The 15,021-nt window shown below is 34.9% G+C and overlaps 1 protein-coding gene and 1 long non-coding RNA gene across 6 annotated transcripts in view; one reads left to right on the forward strand and one right to left on the reverse strand.

The window, feature by feature from the left end:
* Nucleotides 1-15,021, reverse strand: part of LOC109495687 — a 363,477-nt gene that overhangs the window by 66,199 nt on the left and 282,257 nt on the right. The gene's annotated exons all lie outside the window — the stretch shown is intronic.
* LOC101093986 (40S ribosomal protein S27-like) lies at nucleotides 13,567-14,016 on the forward strand. Its single transcript, XM_011290956.3, is given in 2 exon segments — nucleotides 13,567-13,629; nucleotides 13,631-14,016. Coding segments are annotated over 2 exon segments (255 nt in total). The 5' UTR covers nucleotides 13,567-13,581; the 3' UTR covers nucleotides 13,838-14,016.

Consider the following 15,021-nt stretch of genomic DNA (forward strand, 5'->3'; position numbering starts at 1 on the left):
ACATATGGTTGTGACTTTTCTACCCTTCTGTAATTCAGGAGTATGTACTTAAAACCCCACCAAAAATTTAATGGGGAATTTAAACATTGTTATCCCCTACCTTCTAGAATATTAAGAAACTCCAAACATTTTACTTAAATCATCTGGCTAATATAATTTCCTTTGTATGCTATGATATCCTAGTCCCTTACTGCAACAGGAGAATGGTCTCCGTTATCAACAAAGTGGAAAGACCCTTAGCCCAAGAGTTAGGGTTAATGTCAAGCCCTGCCAGAGAACTGGGAACTACCCCATATGTGATGAGGCAATGGGGACTCATACACTCAACTATGCCTCTGAAACCTCCCCCTGATGAAAGATGCTTCTACAGGACAGGTATATGTGCTCTTGGCGCATTACTTTTATGTGCTCAACATCATTCCAAAATGAATAAACTAAACAGTGGCTACATGCTGTCTTTGTTCTCAAGAAGAAGCCACCACTGTCTTCCTGAAAGCCAGAGTACATTTAATATTCTGGTTTGAATTTTATTGTGCCCTAAAATAAAGACATGCTAGAAAAAGAACTTATCATATAGTTCTTTTATTTGAACAAAATTTGATCCGATAATAGTAATTCATTCATGTGTGTCCATATAGCAAATTATCTGAAGAAAAACAAAGCAAATCAAGAATATTCATCTAAACTTCTTATCTCTGTGATAACATCTTGATACATGGAGACATCTGAGTACTTGGTATCTTACAGACATGACACATAGAAGATTAATCGAAACTTCTTCAGGAATTGAGTTAGACTTTAATAAAGAACATCTGATTTTTCTTTTTTCCACCAAATTTTCTTTTCTGCCCCATAGTAAATATACTTCATTTAGATTTTGACTTTCTCTAAGTAGATGAGTTTTCTAATGTCTTCATATAATGAATATTAATGAATTACTGTGTATAAATATTCTTTAGTTCTAAGATGAAGATACATAGTTCTGACAGACTAAAGAGCATCTATATTGTGTGTCTATATTTGACTTTATTTATCAAGAATATACCTGGCTACAGCTCAGCAGTAAATCAGGTTTCCAGACTGAAAGCCAAAGATGATGAAATTTTGCACATATTTTAAATTGAAGGTTAAACAAATTGAGTGTATATCACACATTAGATCATGCTTCTGGTCTAACACCACCATTATCAAGCTGAGTAAATGGAAATAGAACTTCTGTTTGCCTGCAGTTTTTAGATCTATAAAAAAGGGTCTGAACTGGAACCAGAGGTTTCCAGATGTTTGAAAGCACCATCTCTCCTTCAAGGGGAGAAAAAAAAAACACAAGGCATAAACCTAATACAGAAAAATGGGCAGGGTCCCCTGAACTTTCACTCTTTCTCCTACTCAGGCCCCTAATTCCACCCTCTGGTTCTGGGAAATACCTAGAAAATACCTAGGACCCCAAGGACTGGTGAAGTAGCTAATCTCTGTGGTCTTGGCCCAGGTCCACAACTCTATTACTCCAGCAATACATAATACCATGAATTTTATAAAACCTTACAAAGTATTCACTACACTTTACTTTCATCTCAATCCTTTGAAATAAGGAGAATGAATGGGTTTCATTATTGCTATTCTGGAAGTTATGAAGTTAAATATCAGTGAGATCAAAATGAACTCCAAATCCACAGTGAATAATGGTTACAACTAAGATTAGAAGCCAGAATCTCCCGGTATTGTTTCCCACCTAAGATCCCTTTCTATATGGCATACTGTCATAGGTTTTGATGCTTTACATTTTTGCAATGTTCAAATAAGCCCTTTAAATTCTGACCATAAACATTAAAACAAAACTTTATAGAAGCTTAGAAAGAAACAACAGACAAATCACCAGACTCAATAGGCTGAAAGAACCCCTTACCATTCAATGCTATAACAAACAACAAACAAACAAACAAAAACAGTTGCTACGATTAATGACTTTCATTAACCTCATAAGGTTTTAATTCAGAGATTTGGACTTTCACTACTTTATATTGAAGGTGTATAGCACTGAATTAACCCTAATCCATTAAGGAGTCTAATGGGCCAAAAATCTTTTTTTTCCCATTTTCTCAGCTATTGGGGTAATATCAAAGAGAAAAGTCTATGTTGTAAAGCTGTTGATTCTCTCCAAGTTCCTTTATAAACAATATAAATCCAGTTAAAATTCTGACAGGATGTCTTTTAAACTTAATAAAATTATTTTAAAGTTTAACTGAAAAAATGTGTGAAAGTAGGTACAAAACTTTTGGGGGGAGAAAATTTTACTACAGAGTGTTAAACATATTGTAAATATGCACTAAATTAAAACAATGAAATATTAGTTCAGGAGGTAGACAGATGCATAGAAAAGAATAGAAAGTTCGATAAATAGACTAAAGTAACAGTTCTTTTTTTAAAATATTTTTTAAGGTTTATTTATTTTTGAGAGAGAGGATAGACAGAGTGCAAGCAGGGCAGGGCCAGAGAGAGAGAGGGACACAGAATCCAAAGCAGGCTCCAGGCTCTGAGCTGTCAGCACAGAGCCTGACATGGGGCTCAAACTCACCAACTGCGAGATCATGACCTAGGCTGAAGTCCAACAGTTAAGTGACTGAGCCACCTAAGCGCCCCTAAAGTAGCAGTTCTTAAAATGTGATCCAAAGACCCTCAGGGGTTCTTGAGACCCTCAGAAGGTTCTCCCTTTCCCAGCCCCATATCTATGTAAGACTAGAATTTACAAGGTTCTCCCTTTCCCAGCCCCATATCTATGTAAGACTAGAATTTTTTTCATCTTCTTTAAGGAAAATAAGACATCACAACAGATTGGCTGAAAAAGCAGATATGAGAATCCAACTGTCTTCTATAACACCAGACATTCAGCAATGTGCAAAAACAGTGAAACAATTCAATTTTTTCTCACCAGTTTTTTTTGTAGGAAAATAAGTTTTTTTCACAAAAAATGTTACTTATATTAACATATAAATATCCTTATTATTACTCTTAATGAATTAATAAATATTTTAAATAGTTCTTAGTTTTAATTTCTATTATGACAAATATCAATAGATATAACCCACATAAACAAATGATTGTTGAGAGCTTCAAAAAAATGTTAAGGGTGCAAAAACATCTGCAGCCAAAAACTCTAAGAACTACTGGCCCAAATAATATATTAAAATTTAATATGTGACAAAGGCAACATTTCAAACTAGTGGGAAAAGAATAAAGTATTTAATCTTGTTGGAACAAGAAACCAATTATTTGGGAGAAGTGTGTGTCTATGGCTAACAAAGCCAAAACAACTTTCTGATTCTCCTCCTCAGTGTGAGGTGCTCTCTCAACTCCTGGCTGAATGGAAGTTGGACAGTTAATACTTAAACATTTGTCCCCATTATGCATCTTAGTTTCCACAAAAGGATCCAATTCCCATCTACTGTTTCTATGATTGTCAAATTATAACACATACCACTGTATGAGCTCCCTAGGGGCTGATGAGAGATTTAATCTCAGTCACAAATCTCAGATCCTCTTTTTTTCTCTTAGAGTTATGACAATATCCTGCAGTGTTACTCAGGACCAGTGTATCATCCCTTCACACTGAGTACCATGGAGATAACCACTTAATCCACAAGTACCCATCAGGGTCAGAGCTTGTAGACCACACCATGAGCTGGGAACCACTGGCCAGTCCTGTCTGATACCTTCCCAGGATGCTGCCAGTGCAGCTTACCAGGACCCACATATCTGTGAAACCCTCCTCCCTAACCTACCCCAGGTGTGGTAACCATCATTATATTTTCTGTATTTAATGCTTTGGCAACCTTTTATAGGCCATACTCTAACTGCCACCCTTGTTTACCACCCTGGGCCCATTTGTGTCATTCCCTCTATTATGGGGGTGTGCATTTCATAGTGTACAATAACCAAGCACATTTAAACATATCTGTATCACACTTATACAACAGTAAGGGACTTCCCCTTTCCCTGATTCTTGCAGTAACTGACGGCACTCAAGACTCAAGATTGTTACTATTCTTTTTCCTGTCCACCTTGTCTCACTGTGTGTCCCCATGTGGCCCTGTGGGGTATGCCATGCCAATTCCCTAGCAAATTGTGAGTAGAACAAACTTCTTCCTTCACGACAATGACTTCATGACTCTCTGTCTGTGCATCTTACCACACCTAACTAAACAATACCAAGTACCATCTAAAACACCAAGGGATTTCCTTTTAATCTCGAAGTGTTTCCTCTGTCTTTGCAGTCTCCTTGGAAACATCCAAATGCTCCTTGCCACTGACCTTACTTACATGAAGCTAGATTTTAGTAACTGGCTCCTTTGTCATTCTTGGGCCTGAGACCAGTGACCTCATTTCCAATTTTTCTGCCTTCATCTTTGGTTTTGGTGTCTTACATAGAAACTTGCACCTTTAAGCACTGTCTTGGTTTTTGAATTCCCCTCCCATATTCTATGGGTCTTATTACCCAAGAACAAAGCTTACCCATTTCAGTTTTTTAGATGAGAAAACTTAAGTTCATATAGGATGAACAGACTCTTTGATAGCAAATTTATTAGTGGTAGAGACAAATAATACCAAAATTTCAGTGTTCTTTTTACTATACTATGCTCTTCATATTATACAATGCGACATCCAATACATTCATTTAATTTGCTTTTGCATTTGGCAGTGAATTTTTTTAAAAAATAGAAACACATTATGTATTAATGATAAACTTGCCTTGTATTTCTCAAAAAGAATCAAAAGTGTAAAGTGTAATAAAAAGCCACAGATACACATCTTCTAGAGAATGTGTTTACTATGTATTAAACAGTCAAACTAAAATTAATGTTAAAAATATAATTTACTACAGAGCTTGCAAAAAATTGCACTTATTTTACAAAGTACTTGGATTTGTATTGTTTTGTTTGGGTTTTATTTCAGATACTATTTCACTTGTGAATGACTTTTGCAATGCTTTCTCTCAACAATAAAACTTTACATGCTTTTCATTTTTTTCATTGAAGTATAATAGACATAGAACATTATATTAATTTCAAGTATACAGCATAATGATTCAGTATTTGTATAAACTCTGAAATGATTACCAGAATATGTCTAGTTACATTCACACCATACAAAGTTAATTCTTTTTCTTGTAATGAGAATTTTTAGGATTTATTCTCTTAGCAACTTTTAAATGGCACTACAATTGACTAGAGTCACTATGCTGTATATTACACTTCCATGACTTATTTTTTTTATAATTGGAAGTTTGTATCTCTTGAGCTCCTTCACCCATTTCTCCCACTGACAACCCCCCTCCCCTCTAGTAAACACTATTCTGTTCTTGTATCTATCAGTTTTATTTTGTTTTGCTTTTTTTTTAGATTCCACATATAAGTGAAACCATATAGTATTTGTCTTTCTCTGACATTTCATTTGACATAATTCCCTAAAGATCCATCCATGTTGTTGCAAATAGTAAGAGTTCCTTCTTTTTTATGGCTGTGTAGTATTACATTAGGAGACTCTGTGCATGTGTGTGTGTGCGTGTGTATGTGTGTGTGTGTTTTCCTTTATCCATTCGGCCATCTATGGATACTTAGATTGTTTCCATATATTGGCTATCGTAAATAATGCTTCAATAAACACAGAGGTGCATATATCTTTTCAAATTCGTGTTTCTGTTTCTTCTGGATATATACCCAGAAGTGGAATTGCTGCATCATGTGGTATTTCTATTCTTAATTTTTGAGGAACTTCCATACTGCTTTCCATAGTTGCTGCACCGATTTAGATTTCTACTAACAGTGCATGAGAGTCCTCTTCCCTCCACATCTTTGCCAATGCTTGCTATCTCTCGTCTTTTTGACAATAGCCATTTTAGCAGGTCTGAGGTGGTATCTCACTGTGGTTTTGATTTGTAGTTCCCTGATGATTAGTGATGTTGAGCATCTTTTTATGTGCCTCTATGTCTTCTTTGGGGAAAAAAGTCTATTTAATTATTTAACCAGATGGTTTGGTGGGACTTATTTTAATGCTATTGAGTTATAGGAGTTCTTTATATTTTTTGGATATTAATGAATATATGATTTGCAAATATTTTTTCCCATTCAGTAGGTTGCCTTTTAGTTTTGTTGATTGTTTCCTTTGCTGTGCAGAAGTTTATTAGTTTGATATAGTCCTATTTATTTATTTTTGCTTTTCTTACCTTGTTTTTGGAATCAGGTTCAAAAACTCATCTCAAAGACAGATGTTAAGGAGATTATCTCCTGTTTTCTTCTAAAAGTTTTATGGTTTCAGGTCTTACATTCAAGACTTTCATACATTTTGAGTTAATTTTTATGTGTAGTATAAGACAATAGTAGTGCATATGGCTATCCAGTTTTCCCAGAACCATTTATTGAAGAGACTGTCCTTTCCCCATTGTATATTTTTGCCTCCTTTATGTGGGTTTATTTCTAAGCTGTCAGTTCTGTTCCATTGATTGGTGTGCCTGTTTTTGTAACAATACCATACTGTTTTTGATTACTATAGCTTTGCAATGCAGTGTGAAATCAAAGAGTGTGAACTTCCAGCTTTGCTTTTTTGTTTTTGTGTTTGTTTGTTCTGTTTTCTTTTTCTTCCTGACTGCCTTGGCTACTGGGGGGTCTTTTTTTGTTCCACACAAATTTTAAGTTTGTTCTATTTCTCTGAAAAACCCCATTTTTTTTTGATAGAGATTGCACTAAATCTATAAATTACTTTGAGTAATACGGACTTGAACAATATTAATTCTTCTAATCCATGAGCATGATATATCTTTCCATTTATTTGTGTCTTTTTCAATTTCTTTCATCAATATTTTATAGTTTTCAACATACAGGTCTTTCACTTCCTTGGTCAAATTTATTCCTTAGTATTTTATTCTTTTTGATTCAATTGTAAATCTTATTAAGTTTCTACTAACTAAAGCAACAACTAGTGCATTTCAAACAACCAAAGCCTTGAAGAAAAGAAAACTAGCAAAGGAGAAAGGCACCTTATCAAGACACACAGGTTACATCTTCCATATTGTCAAGCCAATAGATTACTCATTCTTGGTTAATTCAGAGCGATTCAGTGAAGAAAAAAAAAACATGCAAAGTAAAAGCAGAAGAAGAAGAAGAAGAAGAAGAAGAAGAAGAAGAAGAAAAGAAAAACAGTGACATTTTAGAATAATTTGTGTTTCTTTTTACTGTATTGGTATCCTATAGTTAAAAGTAATTAAAGCTTTCAAATTAGCTACATATAACATTTAGTTTCCTAAGTAAATATACAAAATTATCAGTAAAGACTGGATAGCCTAGTGGCAGGCATACTGAATGCTCTCAATAATGTTAACTACATTATTATTGGTAGCAGAAGCACTCTCATACAACTCATGTGAGACCAATGCAGAAGACTTTTGCTGAAAAAAAAAATTTTTTTGAGGTAAAATGGCTGGAAAGATAAGTCATTCCAATAAGAAGGTAATTTCAGTGGGACTCATACCACTCTAAAAAATCACATAAATAAGCCCCTTAATTACTGTTTCTAAGTCCTTAAGCATAAAACAAGCAAAATAAGGATTTGGTATTTAAGCCATGCTAATTATTGAAAATTAACTTAAATATTCTCTGACCAAAATTTTGTGGGTTTTTTTCTCTTTCTTTCTACTTTCCAAGTGTCCCTGCTTCTTAACCCTGCTCAGCTAACAACAGCTATGCAACCATCATTTTATTTACAAATTAGATGCTTTATTTTTGACCACCTTTAATTCTCACTATAAAAATTTCGTTAATTCTTTTAATGAATATATCTTTTAATCATACACTTGTCACCAAATCAAAGCTTTAAAATATGCTGCACATTTTCTTCATGAGATTTCCTTTGTATATCTCATAGTTAAAAAACAAAACAAAACAAAACAAAAACACTATGAGTGCCTGGGTGGTTCAGTCATTTAAGTGTCTGACCCTTGATTTGGTTAAGGTCATGATCTCACAGTTTGTGGGATCAAGCCCCATATCAGGCCCTGTGCTGACAGCACAGGGCCTGGTTGGGATTCTGTCACTCTCCCTCTTTCTCTGCCCCTACCCAGCTGACACACATTCTCTCTCTCATTCTCTCTTTCTAAACCTCAAAATAAATAAATGACTATTAAAAAAAAACACTAAGAATGGCTCAAGAAAAAACAGAAGACCTGAAAACTTCTACATATTAGATAGTGCAAAAGCTAAATATGATAAAAATTAGAAAAAATTAAATTGAAGCAATTCAGTATATTAGCCAAACATAGGGGAAAAAACTTATGATCATCCAAATAAGAGTACAGAGAATATTTTAAAGAATGCTATATCCAACTGTAATCTTTTTAAAAAGGAAAAAATGGAAATTTCATAGAAATCTAAAAATTGAAAAGAAATCCTTAAACTGATGGAGGGCATATGCCTCCTCCTACCTCCCAAAAATACAGTAAATATGATACTCAGTGATTGGAAAAGCAGAAAAGTCATTTGGTAGAGAATGTGATTTCTACATAGAAAATCTAAATAATCCACCAGTTTAAATTAATAAGAGTTTAACAAAGTTTCTGTTTATATTATCAACACACGAAAGTCTATTCAATTTATAGACATCACCAAATATTAGTTCAAATTCACATTTAAAAAAACATTTGGGGGTGCCTGGGTGGCTCAGTTGGTTAAGCATCTGACTTGGGTCAGGTCATGATCTCATGGCTCATGAGTTCGAGCCCCACATGGGGCTCTGTGCTGACAGCTGAGAGCCTGGAGCCTGCTTCCAATTCTGTGTCTCTGTTACTCTCTGCCTCTCTCTCTCTCAAAAATAAACATTAAAAATTTTTAATAAATTAAAAAATAAAAAATTATAAAACTTATTAAAAGTGATATTTAAGAATATTTTATTAACTTTTTTATTTTAATTACAATATCATTAACATACAGTGTTATATTAGTTTCAGGCGTACATATAATGATAAGAATAGTTTTTAGAATCAAAGAATAAGGAAGTTTCTTAACTGCAGTGCAGAAAGAAAAAAATGAAATTCAACCAAATTAAAATTAAGAGGTACTGTTCTTTAAAAATTTTTTTAAGTGCTCTAAGGAGAATAAAAAAAAAGCTGCATATTGAAAATACACAGGTATCTTACAGAATAGGGAATCTTCAACTTCATTAATAATAGAGTAAATGCTAATTAAGCTCACATAAATTTCATACTCATCATGTTTGTCAAATTAAAATCTCTGTCAGTGGAATGCAAGTTGATACAACCACCCTGGAAAACATTTTCACCATACTTGTCAAAGTTGAACATGTACATGCCCTATAACTTATCACTTAACATTCCTGAGTACATACATAATCAAATCATGTCCCCTGGTGCACATGTGCAAGAGGCAATGCTATTCACAACAACAAAATCTACAAAGAACACATAGGTCCATCAACCACAGGATGAATAAACCATGGTATACCCATACAGTGGAATACTATACAGTAATAGATGAATTATACCTAAGTGCATTGATATAGGTAAATTTCAAAAATAGAATGCCAACTATAAATACAGAGAACAAACTGATGGTTGCCAGAGGGAAGAGGGGTGGGAATGGGCAAAATGCATAAAATGAAGTGAGAGATACAGGCTTCCAGTTATGTAACAAATAAGTCATGGGAATAAAAGGCATAAAATATGGAATACAGTCAATGATAATTATAATAGCATTGTGTGATGACAGATTGTACCTGCACTTGTGGTAAGCATAGCATAACCTATACAGAAGTTGAATCAATATGCTGCACACCAGAAACTAATGTAACATAGTGTATCCATTATACTCAAACAAACAAAAAAATAATTTAATGTCAGGTACAAGATCAAGACACAAAGGACTAAATACCTTATGATTCTATTTATAAAAAGCATAAAACTAGTCTCAAGAAATAATATATACATATTTTTTGTGGTAAGACCATAAAGAAAAGCAAAGAACCAATAAAATTCAGAGTGGAGGGGAAGAGAAAGGTATGTGATTGTGCACTGACACACATGGGGCCCTAAAGTTCTGGGAATGTGTCATTTATTAATTGAATACTGTGCACATGGGTGTTTATGGCATTATTCTCTAAACTGTATATTACACTATAATTACTCTTTAAATTCATATTTTACAAATTAAAGTAATAAATAATCCAAGTAAATTATTATTTGGAAACTTAAAAACACCTTCAGACCTTAATTACAAGCATTAATGCCAGATACTCCTTACCATAACGGAGTGCTTAACAGTCTGAGGTGCAGGATATAGGAAATTCAAAATATTGTCATTTACACATAAGTATTCAAGTCTTTAACAAAGGAAAAATATTACTTGAATAAATTATTATCTTTGTTAACAGATGTGTAAATGAGATGTTAACTCATGTCATAGATTTACTTTTTTTTTCATTTGACATGAATGTTTTTAGTTTTTTAGTCATGCCATAAAAATATACACAAACATGTTTAGGCAAACATGTATACATAAAAAATAAATTTGCCATAAAAGTACTACTCTGCTCTACAGAACTGGTTTATACTGATGGTCATATCATGCTTCTTTTTTTTTAATGTTTCTCTGAGTTCCTTTTTTTTTAAGTTTATATGTTTATTTTAAGAGAGAGAGAGAGAACGTGCAAGTGGGGGAGCAGCAGAGAGACACACAATGAGAATTCCAAGCAGTGGGACTCTCCTCACTGACAGTGCAGAGCCCAAGGTGGGGCTCAGACTCATAAACCTTGAGATCATGACCTGAGCCAAAATCAAGAGTCAGACACTTAACCAACTGAGCCACCCAGGCACCCCTCATGCTTCTTTTTATTGTCATTCAATCATTAATTAACAAATATTTTGTAATTGTATTTAACATAAAAATTATAATTCAAATGTACTCTCTGCCCTTAATGGAGACTATTTTTATTGCAAGTAAAAAACGAAATCAACTCAAATTAGCAAAAGAATAAAAGGAATGTTCTGGCACCCATAAATGAGAAGTCTAGGAATCATTTTAGATTCAGGCCCATTAGATCCAACAACTCAAACAATGTCATCATCAGGACTCTGTTGGCCTGACACTTTCTCTCTGCTTTCTTCTGCCTGTAATGTCTTTCTTTATTCCCAGGACATTTCCACCTGGCACCAAGATAGCCATCAGCTGCTACAGGCTGGGCACTTTTCTGCAATCCCAGCAGAAAAGACAACTTTTTCCCAGTAGCTGCAACTGAAGTCCAGCAATTTAATCTCATTTACCGGGTTTGGTTCACATGCTAGACCACTGTGACCAGGAAAACAAAAACAAACAAGAAAAACTAAACAGCAGAACCAGAGTGGTGTCAGCCCACCCGGCCACATGGATTAAGGTTATATATACTGGCCTCTTCCACCCAACATTAGCAGCTCTTATCAAAAGAAGGGAGACGGACTTCAGGCTGTATTACAAAGCTGTAATCATCAAGACAGTATGGAACTGGCACAAAAACACTCAGGTTAATGGAACAGAATAGAGAACCCAGAAATGGACCCACAAATGTATGGCCAACTAATCTTTGACAAAGCAGGAAAGAATATCCAATGGAATGAAGACAGTCTCTTTGGCAAGTGGTGCTGGGAAAACTGGACAGCGACATGCAGAAAAATGAATCTGGACCACTTTCTTACACCATATACAAAAATAAACTCAAAATGGATGAAAGACCTCAATGTAAGACAGGAAGCCATCAAAATCCTCGAGGAGAAAGCAGGAAAAAACCTCTTTGATCTTGCCGCCAGCAACTTCTCACTCAACACTTCTCCAGAGGTAAGGGAAACAAAAGCAAAAATGAACTACTGGAACCTCATCAAAATAAAAAGCTTCTGCACAGCAAAGGAAACAATCAGCAAAACTAAAAGGCACCTGACAGAATGGGAGAAGATATCTGCAAATGACATATCAGATAAAGGGTTAGGATCTAAAATCTATAAAGAACTTCTCAAACTCAACACCCAAAAACCAAATAATCCAGTGAAGAAATGGACAAAAGCATGAATAGACACTTCTCCAAAGAAGACATCCAGATGGCCAACCGACACATGAGAAAATGCTCAACGTCACTCATCATCAGGGAAATACAAATCAAAACCACAATGAGATACCACCTCACACCTGTCAAAATGGCTAACATTAACAACTCAAGCCACAACAGATGTTGGCGAGCATGCAGAGAAAGAGGATCTCTTTTGCATTGTTGGTGGGAATGCAAGCTGGTGCAGCCACTCTGGAAAACAGTATGGAGGTTCCTCAAAAAATTAAAAACAGAACTACCCTATGACCCAGAAATTGCACTACTAGGCATTTATCCAAGGGATACAGGTGTGCTGTTTCAAAAGGACACAGACACCCCAATGTTTATAGCAGCACTATCAACAAGAGCCAAAGTATGGAAAGAGCCCAAATGTTCATCGATGGATGAATGGATAAAGAAGATGTGGTACATGTGTACAATGGAGAATTACTCAACAGTGAAAAAGAATGAAATCTTGCCATTTGCAACCATGTGGATGGAACTGGAGGGTATTATGCTAAGCGAAATTAGAGAAAGACAAATATCATATGACTTCACTGATATGAGGACATTAAGACACAAAACAGATGAACATAAGGGAAGGGAAACAAAAATAATATAAAAACAGGGAGGGGGACAAAACATAAGAGACTCTTAAATATGGAGAACAAACAGAGGGTTACTGGTGGAGTTGTGGGAAGGGAGATGGGTAAATGAGTAAGGGGGATTAAGGAATATACTCCTGAAATGCTAATTTGGATGTAAATTAAATAAATAAATTTAAATTTTAAAAAAAGGTGAACAGATCCTGAGCAGAAAAAAACACAATAAATCTTTATAATAGGATTCACCAAAATAGAAAAATCCCAACCTCCTTGCCTACCACCTTGAAACTATCACTATCTCCCTCCCAACCTGCTCAAATGGCATCCAGTGCATCCTTCAATCTGAGCATTTACCTATTATATTCATCTGCACGTAGATGTCTTTCCTCTCATCTGTAAAATAATCTGGGGTATGTATGTGTTTTTCATTCCCTTATCTGATCATCTAGCCCAACACCTGGCAAATAATAGGTTACCCAGTGAAGTTGTATGAGTAAACATACACATCAGTGGAGATATCTGGTCTGACTGCTCATTATCACTATGTTGTATCTTGATAAGTGACTTAACAAAAGTCATATAAAATCCAAAAAATAACAGAGATTAAAACAATAGTCAAGACTTTACTTCTTTGCATTTGTTCCACTTCAATACATTCAGCCTCTAATTTTATTGATATTTAATCCAGTGTCACTAAGTATTCTGTGTATCACAGTGAGTTTTCATATATGTATTTAAATATTTAATACTAAATTCAATAAGCAATATGTTGTGTGTATATAATGCAAATTGGTCCAGAGATCGCGTGCTGCTCGTTAGGGGTGTCGCCTTAGAGATCGGGACTGGCTGGGATTGTGAAAGGATCAACATGCCTTTGGCTAGAGATTTACTCCACCCGTCCTTGGAAGAGGAAAAGAAAAAAACATAAGAAGAAACGTCTAGTTCAAAGCCCAAATTCCTATTTTATGGATGTAAAATGCCCAGGTTGCTACAAGATTACCACGGTTTTCAGCCATGCTCAGACGGTGGTTCTTTGTGTAGGCTGTTCAACAGTGTTGTGCCAGCCAACGGGAGGAAAGGCCAGACTCACAGAAGGGTGTTCATTTAGAAGAAAGCAACACTAATGATCACACAACCTCTTGAATTTGTGTTATATCACAGCAAGCCTTATCAGTTCAATAATTCCGGTTAATCTACCAAGATAATGTAATTATATTTAATTTTGTAAGGTATACAACAGTCATCTCCTATTTTGGTGTCAGTTTTTCAATAAAGCTTTGATTATGGGCAAAAAAAAAAATAATAATGCAAATTGGTCCAAAAATACTTATCACTATATATATTCTGGTAATATATAATAATTATAAATAAAATTGATAATGTATAATAATGTATATTATTATAAACCAAGTATTTATTTCCTAGAACTGTGTTTGTCATATCCTTGTTCCCTGAATGTAGCTCTTTTATGTATGATATATATTTAATTCTGCTCTGCTATTCCTCCAGGTGGGTTTAGACTCATCAAAGTTACCTATCTTAAGCTATAAACTATAGTTTCAGGAAACATAATTTACAGTTTGGGTGCGATCTGGTATGTTCTCTGCAACTATGGTTTATGTAGATTATTAATCTCTGGGGATTCAGACTATCTCACTTATACTTGTTTCTCTAATCAAGACTCAACCATGTGTTTGCCCAAGGAAAAAAAAACACATTAATGTTTCCATGAATTGAATGGTTCAGTTTAGTTCTTTTAATGAGGAAGAATTATTGAAAAATGGGCTGCTTTCATTTAATGTGTTTTGCTTTCATAATGTTTCAACAGCCTTTTAACTTGCATTGCAAAAGTATGGTAGGTTTTTCTCTAAATACATAAAGTATTACTTTAATAAGAAAAATCAGGGGCACCTGGGTGGCTCAGTCTGTTGAGCGTCTGACTTCGGCTTGGGTCATGATCTCACAGATTGTGAGTTCGAGCCCCACATCAGGCTCTGAGCTGTCTGCACAGAGCCTGGAGCCTGCTTCGGATTCTGTATCTCTCTCTGCCCTTCCCCCATTCATACTCTGTGTGTGTGTGTGTCTCTCTCTCAAAAATAAATAATCATTAAAAAGAAAAAAAAAAAGAAAATCCAGAAGGGATTTCTCATTGGGACTATAAAAGTGAGCTTAACCATCACCCCTCCTTCATTCTCCGTCCTACTGCCTTGTTCCTCCTTATACAAGCACAATGGTTTCATGAAAATAACAAACTGTCTGCTTCCACGGACTCTCCCTTCTGAGAATCCTCTTCTTCATTACTGATATT

Source organism: Felis catus, chromosome F1 (genome assembly GCF_018350175.1).
Source record: "Felis catus isolate Fca126 chromosome F1, F.catus_Fca126_mat1.0, whole genome shotgun sequence".
In the NCBI taxonomy this organism is placed as follows: Eukaryota; Metazoa; Chordata; class Mammalia; order Carnivora; family Felidae; genus Felis; species Felis catus.